Source organism: Trachypithecus francoisi, unplaced genomic scaffold, assembly GCF_009764315.1.
Source record: "Trachypithecus francoisi isolate TF-2019V2 unplaced genomic scaffold, Tfra_2.0 Lachesis_group0, whole genome shotgun sequence".
NCBI classification, from domain to species: Eukaryota; Metazoa; Chordata; class Mammalia; order Primates; family Cercopithecidae; genus Trachypithecus; species Trachypithecus francoisi.
Genome location: NW_022681453.1, coordinates 136,112,824 through 136,139,819, shown reverse-complemented (window position 1 = coordinate 136,139,819; position 26,996 = coordinate 136,112,824). Strand labels below are relative to the sequence as shown.

Genomic DNA, 26,996 nt, shown 5'->3' with positions numbered 1-26,996 from the left:
TAATTAGGGCCAGAATCCAGTTGAGCAAACACTCACCTGGGCACTTCTGGGTCCAGGGCCCGGGCCTGGTTTCCACAGAAGACAAACAAGCTATGCCCACTTGCTGCCTCACTCCCAGGCCTGAGGGCGCCAGCATCAGACACACATGCCCCAGCTGGCAGCAGCCTGGCCATGGTATCTGTATCTCATGCACTATCAGACACCACGTTGAGACATGGGCCTTCCGTGTTACCCTCAAAAACCCATCCCTCAGTTCTAAACCAGACCTCTTGAGTTGAAAGGGGGAAAGGTAGTCACCACCATAAACACCACTGAAAACTCTTGATTTGGATGATGAAGGACCCAGAAGAGGGCCATGCTGTATCTGCCTCCCTCAATCTTTTGTTTAGCTCTCAAAAGCAGAACCAGTGTCTTAGTCATCTTTCTTCTCAGTGTTTAGAACAGTGAGACACATTACATTCTCAATAAACATTTGTGCAATGAATGAATCAAGAGTCCATTCTATGAAGGGAATTGTGGCCTCAATGCTTTCTAAAACCACATAGAAAAAATGTTTTAAACACTTGAGTTTCTATTAATAGTTTTATTTGACCCTGGGCTGGGTTGGGCTGGACTGGACCTAATCCCCATCCCAGCCATGCTGTGGCCCTCAGTTCAGCTTGGGCTCGGAGCATATCCCCGTCAGGCACCCCGAGGCTCATATCCTGTAGCTTGTCTGTTTTCTAGGTATAGGTGGGCAGAAGAATAGGGACCACTGGTGTCATCTGTAAGAAGGATATGGCTAGGAAAAATATCAGAGTGGGCAAGACTGATGATGGAGAGGAACACCTGCAGGTCTGGATTGTGGGACTGCCTGGAAGGGACCCCTCTTCTCCCATATTCCAGGAAATAATTATTTTCCAAGGGGATGACAAGTGGGTTTCCTAGCAGAAAGGTTTCTCTGCAGCAGGAGCAGAAATTATCCCCTTTGCCCAGTGGCCATCACCCACCATCAGTCACCTCTCCCCACAGGATGCATTCGCCACTGTCCCTGCTGCAAAGTGGATACCACCAAGAGTCCATGGGACATGGGCTGGCAGGTGCGCAAGACTTGCTACCGTATTGTGGAGCACAGCTGGTTTGAGAGCTTCATCATCTTCATGATCCTGCTCAGCAGTGGATCTCTGGTAAGGGGAGGCACAGTCCCTGCCTCCAAATCCTCCGGATAGGAATCTCCTACAATCCAAAGCCCTGGAGCTGCATTGGTGGGTTCTCCTGACTACTGAGCTAAAAGTCCCCAGCCTGTCACTAGAAGGAGAGCTGCAGCCCATGGCGAGGGTCCCTCTTAGCAGCAGGGCATGGGAGGTGTTCAAGGTGCCCATGCCATGGCCTGCCACACCTGACTGCAAGCATTTGAGTGAGTGAGTGTATGCATCCCACTGTATAGATGGGGAAACTGACACTCAAAATGTTTAAGACTTGTCCAAGGTCACCCAACTCGTCAGTAGCAAAACCCAGCTTTTCCCTTACTTAATCCCAAAGCCCCTGGCTTCTTACCCTCTGACCTCCCCAACCCACGGCCTTCTCTGAAGGCCTACAGTACAAAAAGGACTCTATTTCCTTATCAAACCACTTTCAAATGCTACTAATTACTCCTTTAAAGCTCACAGAAAATCATTACAATAGCATTTCTCAAAATTTAATCTCCCAGGAGCTTGTTCAAATGCAGATTCTCATTCCATAGATCTGTGGCAGGGCCTGAGAATTTGCATTTCCAACAAGCTCCCAAGTGATGCTTGCACTGCCCTCAGTGGCCCATGCTTTGAATAATGAGACCTTATGGGAACAGAGATTCAGAGTTGGGACACATCTCTAAGGCCCTGGCTGAATACTGGGCTTTGTAGAGCAAAGAAGGAAGGTTCTCTCTGTACTGTGGCTTAGGCTCCTTATACAATCTCAACTACTCCGCCAATAGACCAAGGTAGACATAGACACAGGAAGAGACTTAACATCCTCAGTTGTTTGCATTTTCTAGATGAGGAAGTTGAAGCCCAAAGGCATGAGGGGCTTCAGGTAATGAGTTGAAGGGCTGAGAATAGAGTCCAGGTTCGCAGATAATTTGTTGAAGGGCTGGGACTACAGCCCCACTCTTCTGATTCACGGCTGCAGTGTTATCACTCATCTTGCGCCTCATGTGTCATTTACTCTCTAAAAACAACCTACTAAATATCTGGGCCTCCATCTAAATGCCAGATTGCCCAGGAAGGGTGACAAAACTGCTCGGTGCATGGCCTCAGCCTTAGGGAGGAGCACAGGTGTGGGACAAGGCAGGATCTGAGAGGTGGGAGGAAAACTAGGGTGGCAATGACGCAAAGCCAAGGGAGAAGAGAGTTTTGGGGCAGGGACTGGTCTGCCATCTTGGGTGCAGGGGGGAGGGTGTGACAGCAGCTGCAGGTGCCCAGTGCCCTGGCACAGGGTAGTGATTGTCCACACGGACCTTAGCACAGTGTAGAGGCCAAATTGTAGGGGCAAGAGGGGGCTGGGCAGTGCTTTCTCCACGCCTACGCTCCTTTCCTTCCAGTCCTCCTGGATTAAAATAATAAACACATGTGCTGTTGGCCAGGTGCTCTCCTCACTACCTCATTGGCTTGTGGGCCTTCTCTCCTCATTTCACTTCTCTGCTCTCCCTTGCTCCCTCCCTTCTCTCTCTAACCCCCTTCTCCTCACACCTCAGTCCACCCCCCACATTCCCAGGAGGAAGCTCAGACCTGCAACATTGCTCCAGCCCAGCCCGCCCCCCTGCTGCTTTCCCTTCCCTCCCATCTTCTTCCCCATAGGACTGAACAGGCTGGCACCAAATTTAGCCCTCTTTAGGCTTTCACTTTGAGTACCTTTTAAAAATAACATGCATTTTCATCTGACAAAGTAAAGTACCAAAAAAATACTTGGAAATTATAGAAAAAGGTAAAGAAAAAAAAATCATCCATTTCCCCATCACTCAAAGAGAAGCTCACTTTGAAAACATGCTGGTATACCTCCTTCTCATCTTGCTTATGCATAAAATATACACATATTACAAAAATAAAACCACATATATGCATGCTAAAACCTCAGTAAATTTTCTCAGTAAATATTCTCATATTATCTCATTTAACGGCTACAACATATTCCTTTATAATTTATTCACTCAATCCCTGTGTTTACTTCTAATACACATTGAATATTCCCTATGTGTACTCCCTCAGAGATGTTGGATAATCTCCTGTCTTAGTCCTGGTCCTAGACACAGAATCAGAAGCTAAGAAAAGATATGGGTTCAGTTGAAATCCAGCTTCAGCTGATCCCATGGAAAGCGCTGAAGCACAAAGGGCACCACAGAGCTGTCCCACCTTGAGGCAAAGGAGACAGCCTTGTAAACCCCCCTGTCAGTGTCCCTGGCTGAGGGCTGCCCCAGCGGGGAGGATAAGCATTTCCCAAGGTGTTCCCTCCAGCTCAGCAAAGCCATCAGGAAAAGGGGGTGTCTGCATCCATGAACTATTAGCAGCCGACATTCCCAGCAGATGAAGGATAGGGGCACTGGCCCCTTAAAGAGGACCTGGGTAGGCGCCAACAGCCTCCAGTGTCCTTAGGATCAGTTCTTGAAGGAGGAATTGCTGGGTTCCTGAAACCTTTGAGTCACATTGCCAATTTGGCTTCACACAGGACTGGTCAGGTTTTCACTCCTGCCAGTCACTTGTAAGAGTGGCAGCTCCCCACAGCCACAGCATCCTAGCCTGTCCCCCATTCTTTTCCATCTCCACCAGTCTGATAAAAGAAAAACAGCATCTTCTTTTAATTTGAATTTCCTTGATTACCAGTGAGATAGAACATTCTTTTTCAGAGGTGTGTTGGCGATTCTTACTTTCATTTTGTAAACTGCCTGTGAACATCCGTTGATGGTTTCATTTTTAAACAAAGTCACTGTTAGCATCCCTTTGGTTCACTTCCAAAATCCAATTTGAGAAGGCTTTCTTTCTCCCTTGCATTCAGCATCCCTGCAAGTATCAGCAGGGCTGTGTGTCCCCGCTGACCCTGAAGAAGTCATGCTTTGTATCTCACAGTACCTCCTCCACTATCCCACTTTACCTCCCCACAGCAAACAAAACGCTACCGGCAAGCTGACTACCAAATCCCCTTCCAGGGACTGTGGTCAGGGCTGGCTGGGTCCTTCCCTATCAGTCTGGGTGCCAGTGCTGTGGGTCCAGGCAGACTGCCATTCTGCATCCTTTCTTCCTTCCAGGCCTTTGAAGACTATTACCTGGACCAGAAGCCCACGGTGAAAGCTTTGCTGGAATACACTGACAGGGTCTTCACCTTTATCTTTGTGTTCGAGATGCTGCTTAAGTGGGTGGCCTATGGCTTCAAAAAGTACTTCACCAATGCCTGGTGCTGGCTGGACTTCCTCATTGTGAATGTGAGTGGTTCAGTGGGAACACGTGGGATTTGGGGTCCTGCCCTCTGACTCCTGGCTACAGCTAGTGCAAAGGAAGCTCAGAGACCTGGCCCTCAAGGGCTACTCCAAAGAAAAGCTTTGAGCAATTTAGTGAGGAGTCTGAGAATAGCCCTGACACCCATGAGTGGTAAAGTCCAGGCAATACATGACTGTGACCCAATAGTGACAGTTAGGTGAGTTATTAGGTCTCCATTCAGAAACATCCCTGCAATCCTCTGCATTTTTACATCCAAAGTGAGATGACACACGCAGCTCTCAGAGGTCTTATGGCCCTGCATCCACAGATGGGGCTTCTGGACCTCGGGGAGCCATGAACTGTGAGCACAGAGGATCTTCCCACCTGCTGCTCTGTGGTCCTCACACCTGGCTGCTCTTTAGAATCCCTGAGGAGCTCTGAAATATGCAGTGAGCGAACACCACTACCCCAGAGATTCTGATGTTATTGGTCTTGGGTGGGGCCCAGGCATCTGTATTTTATACATGCTCCCAGGCATTTCCAAGGCATAGCCATGGCTAAGAACCACTGAGCTTATACTGCTGCCTCCTCCCCAGTGGCACTGAAAAGAACAGAGGGCCCTTTTGGAGAGGTAATGAGCTGGAGTTCATATGTTCACACTCATAGTAACCTGTGGCCAGTAGCCCATGCATTAGGGAATTGACTGTGTGCTTCTCACACATCACACATGTGATTCCTCAACATCATCTCTTCCTCATCTTAACCACTTCATTGCTGTATCACTGTCTAGGCCCCTACCTTCTTTGCTTTGCTGCATGGTTACCTAAGTTATGTGTTCACTGCCGCATAGCTGAGGGTTTCTGCAAGCAGGGTGAGGCATGTGCTGTGTTGGTCTCTGCCTGCCCCACTACAGCAGCTGCCAGCAGCAAGGTCTGCCCAGCAGAGGTGTCAGGAAATGTGTCTGTATTTGGTGCTTGCCTCCTGAAGCTGGATGAGGTCCAGCACGGAACATTCTGTCCAGCCTCCTGTGCTGGCAGGTCCTCCACAGCAGGCCTGTGCATTCAATTCTCTTCTTCCCTGATGCCCTAGCAGCTTCAGGCCACTGTACTAGGATTAGTTGTGAGACCTGAAATCTCAGTCATGGATGATAATCCTGTGCATATAAAATAATTATTCATAAATGAAAGGAAAATTATTTATTTCTGTGTCCCACCCCTTTGGGGCACAGTCACTCCTGCTTATGTTGATGTCACCAGTCTCAGTCCTAATCACCTTAAACAGTCACGCACTCATTTTATCCATCTTCCTACTGATTCTTCCTTCCAACCATCCATCCTTCCTTCCATACATTTCTCCTTTCGTATCCAACCATTCAGTCTTCCTTTTTCCTTCCTCCCAAACATCCATCCATTTTTTTTTTTTTTTTTTTTTTTTTTTTTGAGACGGAGTCTCGCTCTGTCGCCCAGGCTGGAGTGCGGTGGCCGGATCTCAGCTCACTGCAAGCTCCGCCTCCCGGGTTTACGCCATTCTCCTGCCTCAGCCTCCTGAGTAGCTGGGACTACAGGTGCCCGCCACCTCGCCCGGCTAGCTTTTTGTATTTTGTAGTAGAGACGGGGTTTCACCGTGTTAGCCAGGATGTTCTCGATCTCCTGACCTCGTGATCCGCCCGTCTCGGCCTCCCAAAGTGCTGGGATTACAGGCTTGAGCCACCGCACCCGGCCATCCATCCATCTCTATTCCTTCCAGCTGTACATCTCCATCAGTCCTCCCCTTCCATCCATCCATTCCCATTCTTCTTTCCCTCTTCTCTTCTGCCCAATCATTTATTCTAAACTTCCTTCTGTCTATTCATCATCCTTAACCCTTATATCTTTCTATCTTTTGATTAATTCTTCTATACAACTGTCCAATCATCTAACATTCTGCTCACTCATTCATGCATCTTCCATCCAAGCATCCTTCTACTCACTCATCCTTCTATCCACTCATTCTTCCATCTTTCCATTCTTGTTTCAACCTATCCATATATTCTTCCTTTCTTCCACTTATCTATTCATTCATCCCTTTCACTTCCATTCATCATCCATTCATCCATCCTATCAACCTTCCAGTCATTCACTAATTTATTTCATTCATCTATTCTGTCCAACTCCCCATCTTTCCATTTATGCATCAGTCATTTTACCCAGCCATCCATCCTTCTCTTATCCACCTATCTCATCTATCCATTCACTATTCCCTGCTTTCATAATTTTTCCTTTCTTCTTTGTTTCTTCCAAACTTCCATTCAACTATCTATCCTATCCATCTTTTTGTATCTGTTATCTTTTAAAATTTTTTAATACATTTTATTGTATGTATTTGTATTAGTCTATTTTCATGCTGCTGATAAAGACATACCTAAGACTGGGCAATTTATAAAAGAAAGAGGTTTAATTGGACTTACAGCTTCACATGGCTGGGGAAGCTTCACAATCATGGTGGAAGGCAAGGAAGTGCAAGTCACGTCTTACGTGGATGGCAGCAGGCAAAGAGAGAGGTTGGGCAGGGAAACTCCCCCTTATAATACCGTTACATCTCATGAAACTTATTTGCTATCATGAGAACAGCATGGGAAAGACCTGCTCCCATGATTCACTTACCTCCCACTGAGTCCCTCCCCTCCCACAACACGTGGGAATTCAAGATAAGATTTGGGTGGGGACACAGCCAAACCATATCAATATTTAAGGGATACAAAATGATGTTATAAGACATATATATAGTAAAATGGTTACTATAGTGGAACATATTAACATATCCATCATCTCACATAGTTACCCATTTCTCCCCCTGTGGCAAGAGCAGCTATAATTACTCAGTAAGCAAAAATATTGAAAACAATATGCTATTATTAACTATAGTATTCATGTTATACATTAAATCTATCCTATTTATCATTGTATCCTTTAATTCATCCCTCTGTGCAATTACCCTTCAACTTTTCATCCAGCTATACTTCCTTCTTTCCTTCCTTCTAGCCATCTCAATGCTCCTATTTTTCTTCCATTTGTCAAACATCTATTTATAACTATTGAATACAGGATTGCCTTATGAAGTGCTCTGGAAGAAACAGAAGCACAGAATAAGTATTCACTATCTCCAGGATCTTACACTTTAGTCTTTCAGCAGACAAGACACACACACAGAAATAAATGTATTATAAGGGTGAATGTGTTGAGCACTGCTGGGGGCAATTAGTATCTTGGAGACACAGAGACATGAGCCTTCTTCCACTCTTGGGGTGGGGTGGTTGAGAAGGCTTCCTATGGGAGGTGGCATTAGATGTGGGGCATAGAAATGAGCAGGAGCAAGAAGCTGCGAGAGGACTGGGGAAGGCCCGTCGTAGCTAAAACCTGACCCTGAACAAAGGCACAGACACAAGTATGCTCAGGGAACAATTTGATTTGAGTAGAATGTGTGGGTGAAATATGACTGGAAAAGTAGGTTGTGACCATATGATACAGGCTACAGAGTATGGAGCTTATCCTGAGGGTGATAAAGTACTAGTGAAGTTTGAGAGTTAGAGAAAGACATGATCATAATCAGATTTGCAGTGGAGAATAGATGCATGGATGCAGTACTAGGGCCTGGAGACCACTTGGGAGGCTAGTGGGTTGAGCAGTGAGAATGGAGGTGGGCTTGGGTGGACAGACTTTGCTGGAGAGGCACCAGCACCTGTCTGCCCCAGCTGCAGATTATCCATGTGAGGCAGACTTCCCAGGGGGCTGAGCAAAAGACCGAATAGGGTTCAGCATGGAACTGGCCTCAAACCTCCCTGCCCTCAGGCACCCAGGCAGCTGGGTTTCACCTGCTGGTGTCTGGAGCCTTACATGAATGAAGAAAGGAGGTCCCTTCCATTCCAGTTATTTGTCCTGGTGGAATAAGCCATTCATCAAAAGAATGGGCATTGCTTGGGGCCCTGTCACTCAAGTATAAAGCTCTTCTTTTCTGAAGCCCCTGTGTGCATCCCGCCTAACTGCCAGAATGAGCTGAGTCTGAATTCAGCCCACCATCCGTGGCATCGCTAAGATCTCACAGCACGGCGTCATAGCCCATATCTATGACATCTCCCTGGCACCTTCAAAGTTCCTAGCAGGGGAACTTTTTTCATGTAATTTTCTGTCCTTTGCAGTCTTTGGACCACCACTTAAAGAAAACTGACAGACCAAAAGGGGTTCACAAGTCAGTCATTATATCTCAGATATCTGTTGAAGCTAGATCTCATGGACCCATACCAGAAACTTTTTGAAGAACTACAGAGCTATCAGAACTTTGGAATTCTCTTAGTCCGACTTTTGCATTTTGCAAAGGGTGAAAGTATCCTGGACTAACTGGGCACTAACCCAAGGTCACAAAAAATCAGGGGTCAAGAGGGAATTAGACCCCACCCAAGCCACTATTCTTTCCACTCTACTTCTTTGAGCAAATATAATTGAGACTACTATATTCCTCAGAGTAGACTCTCAGCATAGCCCCTAGAAGGGAACATCATGTCTCCAAGTCTCTGAAAATCAGTTTCAAGGTTGTTGAGGCCTGACTGCTGCCCCTAGAGGGAAAAGGAAGAGTTGATTTAATACACTGGAAGCTTGGCCACCTACATACCAGAGGTTGGTGATGTTTGAGACTGAGATTTTCCTGTCCAGATTGTTTAAGAGAGTGGTGAATAAAATTTTTAATAAAAGGGAAGAGACAGAACTCTTTCCAGACCTCTCATCGGAGTTCCGAATAAGGTGGGAGCTAGGATGATGGCTTAGATGTGTAGGGATGGGAGGCTGGGCAGGGAGTTCCTGTCTTCTTCCACCAGGACTGCCCTTCTGCAAACCTAGAGTGATGTTTCTGCCCTCTGCTGCACTCAGATCTCACTGACAAGTCTCACAGCGAAGATTCTGGAATATTCTGAAGTGGCTCCCATCAAAGCCCTTCGAACCCTTCGTGCTCTGCGGCCACTGCGGGCTCTGTCTCGATTTGAAGGCATGCGGGTAAGTCTGATCTCAAAACTGCTCTCATCTGGCCAGGCGCGGTGGCTCATGCCTGTAATCCCAGCACTTTGGGAGGCTAAGGCGGACAGATCACCTGAGGTTAGGAGTTCAAAACCACCCTGGCCAACATGGTGAAACCCCGTCTCTACTAAAAGTACAAAAATTAGCCGGGCATGGTAGTGTGTGCCTGTTAATCCCAGCTACTCAGGAGGCTGAGGCAGGAGAATCGCTTGAACCTGGGAGGCAGAGGTTGCAGTGAGCCGAGATTGTGCCATTGCACTCCAGCCTGGGTGACAGAGTGAGACTCCATCTCAAAAAACAAACAAACAAACAAACAAAAAACTTCTCTGATCTGCAGCTTTTGGTAACCCTTCCCCCTTTATGCCCTCCATCCCACCAACCCTGAGCTCTGGGGGCCCACGTCCAAAGGTAGGCTCTGAGTCTTCACTTCCTGCTCTGACTTTGGTGGTGCTGCATGTCCTAACCCTCTTAGTTCTCTTTCAAGTCCTTTTGTGGGCCCCTCTTCCCTAGTCACCCATAAATATCACAGCCACCAGGACCCAGACCTCACCCCCTTTCCTCTTAGTGAAATGATCCTGAATCATTGCTCCACAAGCATCTATTCTCTCAGTCACTCAACTCTGCCTCTTATTGCCAACATCTCCAGAACATCCCAAGTTCTCCGTCTTTCCATGACAAATGAGTCTTTCCTCTAATACTCCATTTAAACGTAGTGACATCATCAGCTCAGTACCTCAGCTGCCACCCACTGGAATGCTTCTTCTCTCCAACTTAATGCAATCATCAGGTCCTGTGGATTTTCCCCTTCCATCCACCCCTTTTTTATCCACCTGTGTCAGCCTCCACTTTGCCCTAATTGCCTCCATCAGGAAGGAATGCTCACAGCCCGAGCCTTGTTTTAGAGACTGCTGATTGACAGCCACCTCTTCCTCATAATTACAAAAGGCTCCCCAGTAGAAAGTAAGGTTTTGCCTTGCTCCACTATCATTGGCTGGAAGTAGTCATCATAGCTTCAAAAACAAAAGTGGGCTTTTGAAATTAACTTGTGCCTTTACAAACAATAAGACCTGAAGATTGAAATAGTTTGAAATTTATTTTATTTTGTATCTAATAGATCCTCGTTTGCTTATTTACAAATGAGCTATTTTGTGAATATGGATTTAGGTTTTCACTAGTTCTTAACCAAAGCATACTTTAAATTGTATTTAAATTGTGTTTGTGTTTTTTGTGTGGTATTTAAAGAGAATAAGTCAAGGTTCTAGAAGTCTGTATGTGCAAGTACAATACACACATACTCACACTTCTAAATGAGTGGAATATGCTTGTAAACTCATCCATCTTCTCACTGCAACCCACCCTGAATGAGGTTAAAGGAAGAAGGTCTAAATCCATCTTCAGCTGCCCAGTGTCTCTCAGTCTTCTGAGTCTGAATTATTGCACTAATTAACCCACCTCTCTTGCTGCTTCCACAGGCCACTGGCTCATGAAGCAGACTGAATGAGAATAGCAAGAGATAGAATCCAGCAGAGAGGGTGGGGCATTGGGGGTTCCAGATCCTTCTCTATCTCCCACCAGGTGGTGGTGGATGCCCTGGTGGGCGCCATCCCATCCATCATGAACGTCCTCCTCGTCTGCCTCATCTTCTGGCTGATCTTCAGCATCATGGGTGTGAACCTCTTCGCAGGGAAGTTTTGGAGGTGCATCAACTATACTGATGGAGAGTTTTCTCTTGTACCTTTGTCGATTGTGAATAACAAGTCTGACTGCAAGATTCAAAACTCCACCGGCAGCTTCTTCTGGGTCAATGTGAAAGTCAACTTTGATAACGTTGCAATGGGTTACCTTGCACTTCTTCAGGTGGTGAGTCAACCATGAGATCAACCATATCTTTTGCTTTGGCTGCTCAATAAAATGGAGAGTCTGAGTTCCCAGAAGATGCTATGTGGGGACTTTGCAAGGAGTAGAACTCAGGGTGAACTGAGGTCATTCTCTATTCCTACAGACTACACCATGAGGCTAGAGGGCCTTCCTAGTGAATATGATCTCACAGTGGTGCAATTACACAAGTGTGGGCTAGTAGAATAGTTTCAAGGGATGGGCCTGCCATGGGATTGTATCAGGTGGTGACTTAAAACACAGTACCTATACAAAATAGACAGGGCATAGCCATATGTTCAGTCTTCACATCGTTTCCTAAATGGTAATAAATTGTGTCCAATTAGGTCTATCGTAATGATAGATAATGTCAGTGATAATGACAGTCAAACACATTCACCGTGTCTCTCTTTCTTTCATCATCCATTCAATCGTTCATTTCTTGCCTTCATCCATCTGTTCATTCAGTCCTCTGTTCATTCAAGTGTTAATACAGTTACTCATACATTTGTCATGCAGTTACTCTTGAGTGTCTACATTCCACCATTGGTTCTTGCATTTATTCAACAAATAATCTCTGAGTATCTCTGGTATGCCAGGCATTGTACTACTCAGCCCTGGGAGATACAGTCAGAACTGGCCTTGGACACTGATGCTGTATGAGAGAAACAGACTAATAACTGAATCAAAACAGACTCATCAAGTGCTGTAACAGGCCTAGGAGTGTAAGACCTAAGATGTCTTGCATGCTCTGAACATGCTGGAAGGCACACCCAGCATGTTTCTAGACCTCAAGAATGCTAAAGCTGAAGGCAGGAATGTGGAGGTCTTCTATTCTCAACTTCTCCGTCTGAAAGATGTACCATTCTTACATCATGTGCATTCTTACATTATGGTGGGAAAGTGGTTGAGAAAACGGCGGCCCTGAGAGGGGAAACCTTAGGCAAGTGCACAGAGCAGCATTGTAGCAGTTGGCACTAGAACCAGACACCTAGACACTCAGTCCTCAGTCCATACTACATTCTGAAAGGCTCTGTGTCTTTAATGCCACTCTATTCTTAAACAGCCACATGTGGAATTACTTTAAATCATCGTATGAGATTAGTCAAGTAACCCAAAGGAACCTCTCCTTTCATTCTTTCTGCCTAAGCCCTTTCCAACTCAGGACTCTGCCCTCTCTCACTGGGCCACCATGGCTTGGGAAAGGTCCAGTGTAAATGGATGGGCAGACACTGAGTGGCCTCTGCTCCTTGTCTCCAGGCAACCTTTAAAGGCTGGATGGACATTATGTATGCAGCTGTCGATTCCCGGGAGGTGAGTCTCAGCCCACTGTCCCTACAGCCTTTCCCTCTGTGAGTCCTACCCATATCAGTTCAGTCTGCTTTTGAAATGAAATGAAGATGACCCTGGTACTGGAAGAGGTGATCACAAAGCAACCTCACACTGTCCCTCCTTGAAGCAGTGTCCAGCTGGCTCTCTGTTGGGTGTTTCAGCCACTGAGCCTATCCCCTTTTCATCTACACTCCTGAGGCTTCTCGAGGTCTTCCTCTGCTCACCTTTGAGGAAAGCATCAGATAACCTCTAAGAGACAGTTCATGTGAGCCACTCCCTGGACAGGGGTGGGAGAAAGCCAGGGTAGTGGCAATAATCAAGGGACATTGGGAGGAATGAGGTAGAATCTCAGGAACTATCATAAAATCCAGGCTGGGTTGAGCGCAGTGGCTCATGCCTGTAATCCTCACACTTTGGGAGGCAGAGGTGGGCAGATTGGCTGAGCTCAGGGGACCAGCCTGGGCAACACGGTGAAACCCCATCTCTACTAAAATATGAAAGAAATTAACCGGGCATCCCAGCTGCTTGGGAGGCTGAGGCAGGAGAATCTCTTGAACCCAGGAGGCAGAGGTTGCAGTGAACCTAGATCGCTTCACTGCACTCCAGCCTGGGTGAGAGAGCGAGACTCCATCTCAAAAAAAAAAAAAAAGCCGGGCTGGGGAGACATTGTTGGGGAATGACCCCGCCCTGCTATGGCAGGCACTGTCAATTCCCTGCCACCTTTTCCCTTAGCCCACTTCTGATTTCACCTGCAGGCTGCACTTCTGATTCTCTGTTTGAAGACTTCAGGGCTTAGGAGCTTGTTCAGCAACTCCTCCCCCAAGGACCAAGGATTTAATGTCCCCAGGGGCAACACTTAGCAATAAGTTTTGGGAGTCTCAGGATAAATACTCCAGCTTCCCTGTACCTTGGTGATACAATCCTGCATGTGCTCTACATGCAGTTACTCAGAGGACCCCAGTGGGATTGCGCTCCAGTTGCCCACAATGATGCCCTGCTTAACAACATCCTCTTCACAGGCTCTTCTCCTGTTCCCACTTATTCTCCCCCACTCCCTCATTCCTGCTTCCTTGGATCACCTCCCAGATAAATCACTTGCACCCAGGTCCCTGTCTCAGGCTTGGCTTTCAGACTGAACCTGAACTAAGACATCCACCCTCCTTCCCACTCTCCCTTGTCTGGTCACAGGTCAACATGCAACCCAAGTGGGAGGACAACGTGTACATGTATTTGTACTTCGTCATCTTCATCATTTTCGGAGGCTTCTTCACACTGAATCTCTTTGTTGGGGTCATAATTGACAACTTCAATCAACAGAAAAAAAAGATAAGTGGGGCTCAGGGGTTTCTGGTTTCTGCTGTAGTGGTAAGCTTTATATTTCCTGTTCCCTGGTCAGCTCTGGCCTCCTGACAAAAGCCACACTACTCACAGCCCATCACTTTAATATCAGTGCTAACCCTTGCCCTGTGATTGCTGTTGCTGGAAGAGCTGCATTTCTCTCTGTCAGCAATGCCCCCCTGACATCCTCACTCAGGGTTCACATCCCAAAGGGACCTCGGTCTTTCCAACTGGAACCGGGTGTATTAGATGTCTTCCAGGTGAGCCCTGGGAGAATACAAGCAGGGAAAGAAAGGGAATCAGAACTTGCTGACCTGTTGGGGGATCTGATTCCCACAAAGGACTGAGTCAGGGCACCTCAGGAAAGGCCATGGCCCAGCACTGGCAGAATCCCAACCCTCCTTGGGATGGGGAGGAAGGCTTGTGCCTCCAAGGGTACCGACTCTGATTAATAGGAATCAAATCTCAGATAACCTCTGATGTTTATAAGAAAATATCAAGGCAATAAAGGTATAAAGTACTTTCCTATTATCCTTTCATTTAATGCCCTCCATAACCCTGAGGTAGATAGGCGCTGTTCTAGATTTGCGTAACTGAGATCCAGAGAGAAAAGGGGCTACATAGATAAGTCACAGAGGACGTACAAACCTGGGTTTGCATTCCTGACTCAACTACTCGTGGATGGCTCATGCTGGCAATATTTTAAACCTCTCTGAGTCTCAGTTTTCTTCATTCATTCAATGGGGCTAATAATACCTACTCTCTGGATTGCGGTGAGGGGTAAACAAAACCCTGAACAAAGAGCACTGAGGTTAGGACTGAGCATAAGACATCTTTAGTGGTGCAGTTTCCAGCACTGTAACAGCAGAGGGCAGTGTGACTGGCAGGGCCTCAAGAGCACCAGATGCTCTTACTATTAACAATTTAAAATATATACATAGTGGGGCAGGCACCCCACTTACAGGAAATCCTTGCTCAGGGTTCTGGGCATTAAGAAGAGGGTAGGATAGGTCTGGGACAAGATAGTGTTGATCAGTGTGATCAGTACCCTGGGGAGGTTTGAGATTATTCAGCAGTCATTTCTCCCATTTTATAGATGAGAAAACTGAGACCAAGAGACAGATTACAGAGGGAGATATTAGGTAATGGAGTGAGATGAGCCAGTGATCAGGTTGGGGTCACTGAGAAACTGCATCTACTGAATCCTTGGTCAGAGTTCTCAGCATGACCTCACCTGGAGCTCACCTACCTACTGCTCTTGCCCTTTCCTTCTCTCGTTCCATAAAGATGGTCCTCCCGGGAAGCCCTTTGTGTCCACAGATCTTCTCAGATCTCCTCTCAAATTCCACAGATCTCAGCCCACTTTCCCAGCATTTGCAGGGACTGACTTCCGTAAACATGTTATTAAAATGGGTGGCTTTCAAATTATGTCAGGAAGTTAAAGGTGAGAACTTGAATGAAGGAAATTCAAAGGGCCCCTAAAGAAAAACTAATACCCAATTCTAAGCGTGGAAGACATCTTTGGTGTTGCAGTTTCTGGCACTATAACAGCAGAGGGCAGTGTGACTGGCAGGGCCTCAAGAGAACCAGAGGTCCCTCTGAGACCAAGGACCCAAGGATAAGGCAGTAATCGTCCTCATCTCCTCCTCTTCAGAAAAGATTTGAGGGCTTTTGTCCCAGAGTCTTTGCTTCAAGGTCCTCAGGAAATCTCTTGCCCCCTGGGAGAGACTGTGACCTAGAAGCCCAAAGAATTTTACTGGAATGAACAGGCTAGATCCAAGACTCAGATTTGAACCAACATGTACCGTCTCATTGAGTCCTGTTTCCCAACCCTCCCCACCCTCTATCCACGCAGTATCTCTGGATCCCTGGAAAACAGAAACTGGCTTTGCTTTAGAGACCCAGGCAGGAGTCGGCAATGGAACTGAGTCCCACCGTTCTGACACTGGTTGTGGCAAGACACTCCTTGATGCTGGGCTTGGTGTGTCTATCTGCAGAGGAGGGGAGAAGGTTGATATGATCCTTTCTCGCCTGCCTGTTCTGATTTTGGTATCCGTCAGGGGTTCCTCTTACTTTAGTAACAGTGTGGCCCTCTCTGCACTTAGGGGGCCAGGACATCTTCATGACAGAGGAGCAGAAGAAGTACTACAATGCCATGAAGAAGCTGGGCTCCAAGAAGCCCCAGAAGCCCATCCCACGGCCCCTGGTAAGCCCCAGAGTTTTCCTCTAGCACAGCCTGTCTGTGAATCCAACATGACAGTCTATGCCTGTGTCAGGCAGGGGCTTGAGGGAGTGCTGTTTATGGAGGAGAAGATCTGGGTTGACATTGGGATGAGGGTGATGAGAGTTCCTAGGCCCAAGGAATGAGAAGTCCGAAAGAAGCAACTCTGGTCTTCTGAAGTAAACGTACCTTTTACAGCTATTTGAAATGAATCTGTTTGGGGGAGCACTGAGTTTCTCCAACAGTTTTAGTGTTCAAGCATAGGATTGGAGGCAGATTAAGCTAAGTGACAATAAGGGTAGTTAGAACCCAGGGATTAAACTTGTGTGGTTACGTATCATGGTCTAGGTTCACAGTGGATCTCCATTATCACCCTATATTCTACCCCATGCCTACAGGTATAGAGAGGAAATGACCACAACTCAACTCCCCCACCAGGATCCAAGATGCAGACATGGTCATGGTCGAGTGGCCCAATAGGAACCAAAAGTTATCCCACTTGGGTTTAAAGATTGGTCAAAAATTAGGACCAGACTCTAGTTTCACTCCTTTTTTCATAAAGATCTCAAGATCTCCATTAAATACACTACCCACACCACACATGATATCACCTAAGTTCTTCTCAGCCCTCTACCAGAAGATAGAAAACATCAAGCCTCTGAGAGGCCCCAAGATAGCACTTTTTTGGGAATGGATGAACAGGTTTGTGGGTGAAGATGTTGATGTGTCAGAAATTTTTGCTGATCCTCTTCAAAGAATTTCCAAGTCATCCACTCCAGTGAATAGAATTGGCCCCATGTCCCTTTACATAAACTTTCTGTGGCTAAGATGCAGCATTTGTGAAGAAAATCACAGGTATTGCTCGTGGCACAATTTCATTAGCCCTTCCCCACAAAGGGCAAAGTCCAAAGGACCTTTAACAAAGGAACAAGCCTTTCCCTAAATGAATTATAGAGACTTGCATTCTGTTAGCCAAGGTATTAGATTTTTTAAATCAAGGTATAGGATTTGCATAATTTACTTCAAATTTTGTCAGAACAAAGTCAAAAACATTTACAAGAGAAAAAAATGATGACTTTTGACACTATTTTGAAATAGTGGTCATGAATTTATTACTAGTCTAGATTCTGATAAGAAGTGTTACAGTGGGGAGTGGGGAGTGATAGGAGATTCAGACCTCTGTAGGGACAGATCTTTCTTCCTAAACCCCCCATATGATCAAGATAACTGGATTTGAGTGAGCCTGAGCAAAAGTCCTTAGGCTCATTGAGTATCCCTCCATCAACCAGTTCAATGGGGAGGAGCAGGCTCAAAATTAAAATTAGGTGAAAGGCTGAGTCCCAACTACATTCAAGTCATGGGTAGTGAGAGGAGGACCCTAAGACTTACTGAGAAGCAAGCAGCCGAGTCCACACTGGCCTTTACGGGTGGCTGGAGTAAGGTTGAATCCACATTTGAACCAGATACCAAAGAAGTGTATGCTAGGGGCAACCCTTGGCAAAATCAAGAAGGTTTTTGGCACCTTCCCCCACATACTACTCAATCTGTCTTTGACATCCCAGCTTCTTCCCTCTCATCACCCAACCCCATAGGCTGCCAAAGAAAGCTTCCTCCCCTCAAGGAAGACAACATTCTTACGACAAGATAAATCATATTTTAAAAAGGGACCCTGGAGAGGCATCTACCTACAAAGGCAGGACCCTAATGTTGAAATTCCAGGCAGTAAATAAGAGTGGGAGACAGAGTTGATGGTCAGCCAGAAAGACCTGCAACAAAATCACCATTTCTCCTAATTAAGCTGCAACCAGGATCCTCCCAGGATGGCAATGGGGGAGTTCTCCACATGTGGAGGGAAAGTGAAACCTCACAACCAATGCTGTTCCTGAGATTCTCTATCCTTTGAATGGAAGGGGAGTGGATTACTAATTCACTGTCAACCTTATGCTGGCCTTAGTGGAGGAACGTGGCTCTCCCCTTAATATTCTGGCCCAAGCAAGGTAAACACTCTTTCCTTTGTTCCCTAATTTAGCATCGCTGAGGCAAGGCTAGAACATTTAAACAAAACTTTGAAGTCACAGGGATGCCAGCAGAGAAACCAGCATGAAGCAGAGTCCAAGCACCAACTGCAGATGGCTGCTCTCCAGGACCCATATGTCTTGGACAATCCTAGCTCCTGATCAGCATCCATATGACAGGCAACATCTTTGACACCCACATGCCCAGTGGCACAAGCCTGATCATCTTACCTCTTCAAAGTCTAGAACCAAGAAAGAAATCCAAGGAAAAAGGAAATTCCCACTCCCAACTAAGACCCTTCTTCCCAGGCCCAGCTTGCTTTTGGCCAGATTATTGGCCCTGGAATGTCCACCTTCTCCCCTTAGGAGCCCCAAAGCTCAAGCTGGTCATACCAGCAAAGCACTGACACAGGACTTCTGCCCCGTCAGTGCATGGGTGCCATTTCATGACAGAGCTTACCACACAGGAGCCCCACACACCTCCTCTCACCTCTGATGATGCTCAGGCTCTAAATCTTGTTTCTTCCATAGCAAAAGCTAAGGATTCAACAAGACTGGAAAATTTTATTCTTTAACATTCCCTGCTACAGAAATCAATAAAAGCAAGTCTCACATACTCCACTTTATAGAAATATAACAGGTTCTAGAGATTATCACATCATCAATCACCCACTTCATCATCTCTGAGAGCACCAAGGGTTGCAAAGGTATGATCCCTGACTATGGGCTAAGCCAAGAGCAGCTAGCAAGTCACAATATCCAGGGCAAACTTCACACCCCGCCACTTAGTGATGCTGTTGCCTGCTGTGTTTAATTAGAAATCATGTGACCATGAATGGGCCTGTATTCTTTCACCATTTTCAGTGATGAAATGGAAGGGATTAGTGGCTCAGCAATCCCCCTCCCACCCCAGGAAAGATGTGAGCCAGCAGTTCTGCCCTGAGCCAAGGCCACTTGGATCTGGTTCTTTGCTCTAACCCAACAGGAAAGGAACCCATCCCCACCATGAAGCAGAAGGCAAGGATCAGCCTCATCACAGTACTTCCCCCTCTGCCTGCTGTGCAGCTCCCGTGGGCTCCCTGGCAGGGATCAGACAGGTTCTTCTTTTCCTCTCTCACAGCCACTCATGCAGAGGCCACACATCCCATACATTCAGTATGTACCCTTGGTACAGAATTGAATTTAGTCAAATAAAGGGTGACTTTAAATTTTTATTTGAGCTATGGTTAACTCAGAGCTGCCCATTCTGTCTTCCACTCATTTACCAATTTGTAGAGCATCTATTGCAACCAGGCACTATGCAGACACCAGGGTTAGAGCAGTGAGCAAGACAGACAAAGTTCCTACTCTTATGGAGATTACAGTCCAGTGACAGAGGCAAACAATTGGCCAAATTTGCACATATATATTAACTCTTGGCTGGAGAAATTATCAAGGGAGAAAAAATGGGGTGAAGAGCGAAGGATGCTCAAGACTGGGCCTTGAAGAGCTCTGATGTCTAAAAGTTGGGTCAAGTAGACTATAAAAGAGCATCACAAATGGCAAGAAAAGAAGCAGAATTGTAAGCCATGGTGGAAACCAAGAGAGCAACATTTCAAGGTAGAGGGGGTACTAGGCAATGTCAGACAAGTGTCCTTGGATCTAATATTATGGGAAGTCATTCATGATCTTAGTGGGAACCATCTCAGTGTCAGGATAGAGGCAAAAACTCCGTTGACGTGGGCTGAGGAGTAAATGAGGGACAGTGATTGTCACAACTCTTTCAAGAAATTTTGCTTTGAAGGTGGGCAGAGATCTAAGATGGTAGCTGGAGGGAGATGTAAGTTTCTGGAAGATTCTGCTTTAAGTTAGGAGAAACTGGGTAATTAGAGATTTGTGCAATAAACCAAGAGACAAACAGTAATGCATATGGACATTAATGTTGCCTAGGATAATAGCCAAGAGTGAGCAAATGTGGCCAAAAGTGGGCAAATATGGCCAAGAGCCTCCTCACCCATCAGTATTGAGGCAGAGGGACCAAGAGGTTGGCAAGTGACAGTAATGAGGAGGTGACAAAGCTAGGTGGCAAAGCTACAAAGCAAGAAGGGGTTTTACAAGACACAGGAAGAACAATGGTATAGAAGGGTCAGTGGTGAACAAGGAGAACCCCAGACCCGACCCCTGAGGTACATGGGTTAGGGGAGAATGGCAGCCTTTGAATAGGGGGAGATACGTGCAGATCAAGGCAGGTGAGCTCCATAGAGGTCAGGGGAAGGTTTGGGAGGTCAAAGAGTGGGGAATGGGGTTGAGATCAAGGACTCACAGAGCAGTAAGATGTTCACAGCACTAAAAAAAGAGGGGATCACACTAAGAGCTTTTTAAAGACACCATAAAAATAACCAGATGTAAATGATCTCTTGGTTATCCAGGCCACTTTGGATATTCCTTCCAAGATGCAAACAACTAACACTTGACCCCATGCCCTATACCTGTATTTGCTTAGGCATTACAGGTACCCACCTCCTCCTTAGCTACTCCTTAGCAACAGGAGTAGAGGGAACATTTCCAAGAATAAGTTTCCCCTTTGCGCTTGACTTTACTCTCAGCAAAGTAGCTCAAATTAATATTTCAAGCAGCTCTTGAACTCTTGCAATGTGCAGGGCACTACAGGGAAACAAAGTTAAGGAAGGTATAGCCCTTGTCCTCAAAGAGCTCATTGTCTAGTAGAGAAGAAGAGATGCAGATATGAAATACTAGAACTCAAGGCTGACTGAAAAGTGGAAGCCCCAAAGGGACAGGGCAGTGTGGTGTCACGTGACTAAGGGAAGCTCCATGCAGTAAGTAGAGCTTAAAACAGATGAATTACTCAAGACTGTTGGAATTTAGGCAGCCAAGAGAGGGGACCGGGAGGGCATTGCAAATAGAGGCAAGGGCACAGACTAGGACAAAGGAAGGGCTTGGTGACATCAAAGGGCCAGGAGAGGTATTAAGGACTTGAACTGGGGCAATGAGGTAGAGTCAACTAAAAGTGAAATTTGGAAGAGGTAAGGATAGTATTTGGCTTCTGTTCAGATGTGGAGTGTGATGGAGACAAAACTCACCTATGGATAATACAGATGCCTGGTTTGTGTTGGCCCAAAGGCCCTGATGCCACTATCTCCTGTTTTCTCAGAACAAGTTCCAGGGTTTTGTCTTTGACATTGTGACCAGACAAGCTTTTGACATCACCATCATGGTCCTCATCTGCCTCAACATGATCACCATGATGGTGGAGACTGATGACCAGAGTGAAGAAAAGACGAAAATTCTGGGCAAAATCAACCAGTTCTTTGTGGCTGTCTTCACGGGTGAATGTGTCATGAAGATGTTCGCTTTGAGGCAGTACTACTTCACCAATGGCTGGAATGTGTTTGACTTCATTGTCGTGGTTCTCTCCATTGCGAGTAAGTGGGCAGTCAGGTGGTGGGGAAGCCCCACCTCTGCTTGGGGGTCTTTGGGATACTCTTCTAAAATCAAGGAAATAACCAACGAACTTTTTGAAATACATATTTATGTTAGAAGAACCCTGTATTTGCGGCATTCCAAGAGCAGAAAGTTTTAAATGCCTTGGGCTACTGTCTCAGTGAAATGAAGAGGTTCTATTGATCTTCTCTATGCTCACATGAAGTGTTTTCAGGTGCCTACTGTGTGCACAGCCCATGGCCAGAACCTCAGGGGCTGACAGGGAATAATCATTCCTCCTGAGAACCTCAGACTGTAAGATGATGGAGCCTCCAACAGACCTTGCTTTTATGGTCTTGAAAGCAGGGGGCGGGTGGTGTAATGTGAGGTGAGTCTTAACGTTCTGGAAAAGGAGGTGGGTTGCCATCAAAGTGAGGAAAGACTGGGCGGAGATTGTTCAAAGGAGATTCTCAAGTCTAGGGTCTGGAATTAAATCTCTACAGAACTGTTCTATTAGGGAACATCAGTGATAGAGAAGTCAAGATATCAATGGCAAGAAATTAAAACCCTTAAGGCCCAGTCTGGGTGTTGCTGAATGACAGGTCCAGTATTTTGGGCCCAATGGTGTTCAGAAAAAATTACTAGAGTTAGAGGCTAACATGGGGAATGGAACTGCCATGATTGAATACTTACTAAGTTCTGAGCACTGAGCTGGGCTCCATGAATGTTCACAGCTGCCCTGTTAAGCAGGTGTTATTATCCTCATTTTATACATTTAAAATTGAGATTCAGAGATCAAGAATATTATGCAGGGTCACAGAGTTTCCAAGGGGTGAAGCTGAATTTAGACCAGGCTCTGATCTCCTAATGAACTTGCTGCCTGTCACCAATAGCCAAGAGACTGTCCCTGGACTTATGGTTTAGGTGAAGTTTGACCCTATAAAGGCCAAATCACAGCTCACCAGCTTCACCTGGCATTATCAATGTATATTAATTGGTTATATTCTGACCTGCTTACTTTTCAGGTAGGGGCATAGCTGTAGATTTAATTTCCCACTGATTTACTACGAAGAGCTGAGAGTATCTAAATACAACTTGGCAGCATTCATCAACCTCCCCACCTTCGTGCTGAAACACAGCCTTTGGTTGCATGTATTTCTGGGGATTTCAGTTTGTTTTTGTTCCTGTTTTATTTTGATATTGCTACTCTGTTTTCTAATACTTTATTGAGGTATGATTGACATGGAAAAAACTGGACATGTTTAATGTACACAACTTTATGAGTTTGGAGGTAAGTATACACCCATGAAACCATCACCACCATCAATGCCAGAAACATGTCCATAACCTCCAAATATTTCCTCCTGCCTATTTATTTATTTATTGGGTGCTAGGAACCCTTAAGATTTATTCTCTCAGCAAATTTTTAAGTAGACAACACAGTATTGCTAACTACAGGCACTATGCTATAAGTAGAGCTCTAGGATTTATTCATGTCACATAACTGAAAGTTTGTACACTTTGACAAGTACCTCCCCAATTTCCCCTCCTCCCAGCTCCTGGAAACCACCATTCTATTCTCTGCTCCCATGAGTTTGACTATTTTAGATTCCTTATATAAATGCAATCATGTCATTTTTGTCCTTCTGTGTCTGGCTTATCTCACTTAGCATAATAGGAGTTTTTGTTGGTTGGTTGGTTAGTTGTTTTCTTTTTGTTTTGTTTTGTTTGTCTTCCAAAGTGAAAGATTCCAAAGCCTATTTTGATTTTATATTAAAGAAGGGAGCTTGTTTATGTATCAGTAATATAGAAATAAAACATAGCCAAGTACTTAGTTCTGTGATGGGGATATCTGAACTACCAGTTCCTGTAACTTACAGGGTAGCACCATCCGCTGGGGCAGGAATCCCTTATAGAGCTGGAAAATAAGCAGAAAAACCCACATATCAATCTTTCTGCCTTCTCTCCTTACCTCCCTTTCTTCCTTCTCACCAGCAAGAGGCAATTGGGTATCTAACTGTTACAAGTACACTCATTCTCCCTTAAAATACAAGTAACACTCATTCTCCCTTAAAATAAGATCCTGGAGCAAATTAAAATATGCTGTAGACCAGTTGTCTGGCAGAAAATTTTACCAGAGTATATAGACAAATAATGTACCCTACACTATGGGAACATGTCCTAATTAAAATGGAATTTCACAAAAGGTCTTCCACAAAGATTTTATAATCCACAATTATAATTATTTCCCAAGTCCCGTTATACTTTCTTCCTCTTTCCAACACAATATTGTGACCCATGTGCACAACGACAAAGGGCAGGTTAGGGGAGAGGGCCCAAGGAACCCGGCAAGGAGCGAGAGCTTGCTGCTACATCCCTCACCATTTTTCCTGTGAGATGTTGAACCTCTCTTACCTAAAGGCCTTGCCTCAACTTTGGTGGAGGCCTTTGGTACAAATAGGGGTCCCCAGGTCCCCAAGACCAAGCTTCAAACATCTTCAAATTAGACAGCACATAGAGGCACATATACATTCTTTATATTTCCAACTTTGTTCATAGTCGGAGTTGGGGGCAGTAACTGACCCCCAAAGAAAACCTATCTCCAGGCCCTAACATAAAGTTCAAACACAGCTGGAACCAAAAAAACAAAAACAAAAACAAATTAAGCCATTGTGCAGACAGCTGGCCATACAAAGCCATTCTACTTTAGCTGTCAGCCAGTTGCCCAACTCCTCAGGCCCCCTTGTAATTAACACCAGACTCCATACAATTAGCCATGGGACCGGGTGCCAGAAACAGAATCAATCTTCACAGTAGGAGGTAGGGAGAGGAATCACAGGGGGTCCTGGCCTTCACAGAGCACAGGACCAGAGAGAAGGAAAGGGCATGACCCAAAGGCTGCAGTATCAGGAAGGAGCAGAGTCTGTGTCATAGATGAAAACAGGCCAAAGACTGTGGGCCTGTGGAATAAACTGCAATCACTTCCGGCTGAACTTGGCTGCAGAAGATAAGTTTTTGACTGTGGAGGTTGACCAAGAGGATGTTCTGGGTGGAGGCAAGATAACATGGTAGGAAGGGTAAGACTGATGAGGAGGAGAGGACTTATGCAATGGGCGTTTACTGAGCCCCTACTTTGTGCTACCTACCGTGCCAGGCTCTGAGGGCCCAGAGTCCTCAAATATGGATGCCCAAGTGGCGGTCCATGCCAAGCAAAGCAGAGTGCCATCACAGCCAACTTTGTCAGGTCTCACAGCTGGAGATACTAATTAGATAATTTCCCCCTTATTTTAAAGGCTTGGTTTTTTCTGCAATTCTTAAGTCGCTTCAAAATTACTTCTCCCCGACACTCTTCCGAGTCATCCGCCTGGCCCGAATAGGCCGCATCCTCAGACTGATCCGAGCGGCCAAGGGGATCCGCACACTGCTCTTTGCCCTCATGATGTCCCTGCCCGCCCTCTTCAACATCGGGCTACTGCTCTTCCTTGTCATGTTCATCTACTCCATCTTCGGCATGTCCAGCTTTCCCCATGTGAGGTGGGAAGCTGGCATCGACGACATGTTCAACTTCCAGACCTTCGCCAACAGCATGCTGTGCCTCTTCCAGATCACCACGTCAGCCGGCTGGGATGGCCTCCTCAGCCCCATCCTCAACACGGGACCACCCTACTGTGACCCCAATCTGCCCAACAGCAATGGCACCAGAGGGGACTGTGGGAGCCCAGCCGTGGGCATCATCTTCTTCACCACTTACATCATTATCTCCTTCCTCATCGTGGTCAACATGTACATTGCAGTGATTCTGGAGAACTTCAACGTGGCCACGGAGGAGAGCACCGAGCCCCTGAGTGAGGACGACTTTGACATGTTCTATGAGACCTGGGAGAAGTTTGACCCAGAGGCCACTCAGTTTATTACCTTTTCTGCTCTCTCAGACTTTGCAGACACTCTCTCTGGTCCCCTGAGAATCCCAAAACCCAATCGAAATATACTGATCCAGATGGACCTGCCTTTGGTCCCTGGAGATAAGATCCACTGCTTGGACATCCTTTTTGCTTTCACCAAGAATGTCCTAGGAGAGTCCGGGGACTTGGATTCTCTGAAGGCAAATATGGAGGAGAAGTTTATGGCAACTAATCTTTCAAAATCATCCTATGAACCAATAGCAACCACTCTCCGATGGAAGCAAGAAGACATTTCAGCCACTGTCATTCAAAAGGCCTATCGGAGCTATGTGCTGCACCGCTCCATGGCACTCTCCAACACCCCACATGTGCCCAGAGCTGAGGAGGAGGCTGCATCACTCCCAGATGAAGGCTTTGTTGCATTCACAGCAAATGAAAACTGTGTACTCCCAGACAAATCTGAAACTGCATCTGCCACATCTTTCCCACCATCCTATGAGAGTGTCACTAGAGGCCTTAGTGATAGAGTCAACATGAGGACATCTAGCTCAATACAAAATGAAGATGAAGCCACCAGTACAGAGGTGACTGCCCCTGGGCCCTAGTGAGGACACTCCAGCCTGAATATGTTCAGTTATGATGTGTCCTTCTGCTCTGTGTTAACTCTTTCCCGCTACAGATCACACCCAGCTACAGCCTCGGCAATGCATGCCACTGGTCACAATGTCAGAACTGGGCAGGGAATGCAGCTGGTAACCACCTTTGAAAAAGCCCTCATACACAAAAAGGAGTCAGAAGCCAAGAGTACTTTCACTGTGATTTCCCTTCTGAATTTCAATATCAGATCATGGGTTCTCTTACTCTCCGGAAAATATCCCTGGTCCTTTTATTTTGATTGTAATCAGATTATACTTACTGAGACAAACTTCTCAGGACCAGAACTTCCAAAGATATAGAACAAGAACATTACTGAAGGTGCAAGGTAGTCCTCTGTGAAGCACCACATAGAGACTGGCAATGTTATTTAGGATTTTGCATGACTGCATGTGAGAGCTGTCGGACAACTGCTCTGACCCGGGGTAACACCTGTGGCCCATGTCTTGAAAAACCTTTGAGATATCCATTAAAATTATTATTTTTAAAGGTATGTCCACACCGGTGTTGTATCTTAAAGCATCATTTTATTTTTCTCTTATTTCTGTGATACTGACATGTATCATGAGTCACTTACCCCTCACTTTCTGGGATCTTGATATTTTTCAGCTTGAGATTGAGGCTGGTTGGAGCAGGAAAGAGCACTGTCCTGGGATCTGGAAATGCCAGTTGGAATCCTAACTTTTCCACTGATTGCCTGGCTGACCAGGGCTAAAGACTTTCCCCTCTTAACTTCAGTTTCCTCGCTTGTAAAATTGGTGGGAAGGGAA

General features: G+C 46.0%; 1 protein-coding gene across 1 annotated transcript in view; it reads left to right on the top strand.

Annotated features, from left to right (window-relative positions):
* Window positions 1-26,236, top strand: part of SCN10A (sodium voltage-gated channel alpha subunit 10) — a 98,175-nt gene extending 71,939 nt beyond the window's left edge. The window contains 9 exon segments of the mRNA XM_033212075.1: window positions 1,012-1,166; window positions 4,259-4,432; window positions 9,326-9,448; window positions 11,045-11,329; window positions 12,605-12,658; window positions 13,865-14,002; window positions 16,116-16,220; window positions 21,402-21,672; window positions 24,964-26,236. Of these exon segments, the coding sequence (XP_033067966.1) occupies window positions 1,012-1,166; window positions 4,259-4,432; window positions 9,326-9,448; window positions 11,045-11,329; window positions 12,605-12,658; window positions 13,865-14,002; window positions 16,116-16,220; window positions 21,402-21,672; window positions 24,964-26,177 (2,519 nt within the window). The 3' untranslated portion in view covers window positions 26,178-26,236.
* Window positions 26,237-26,996: the final 760 nt, after the last annotated feature.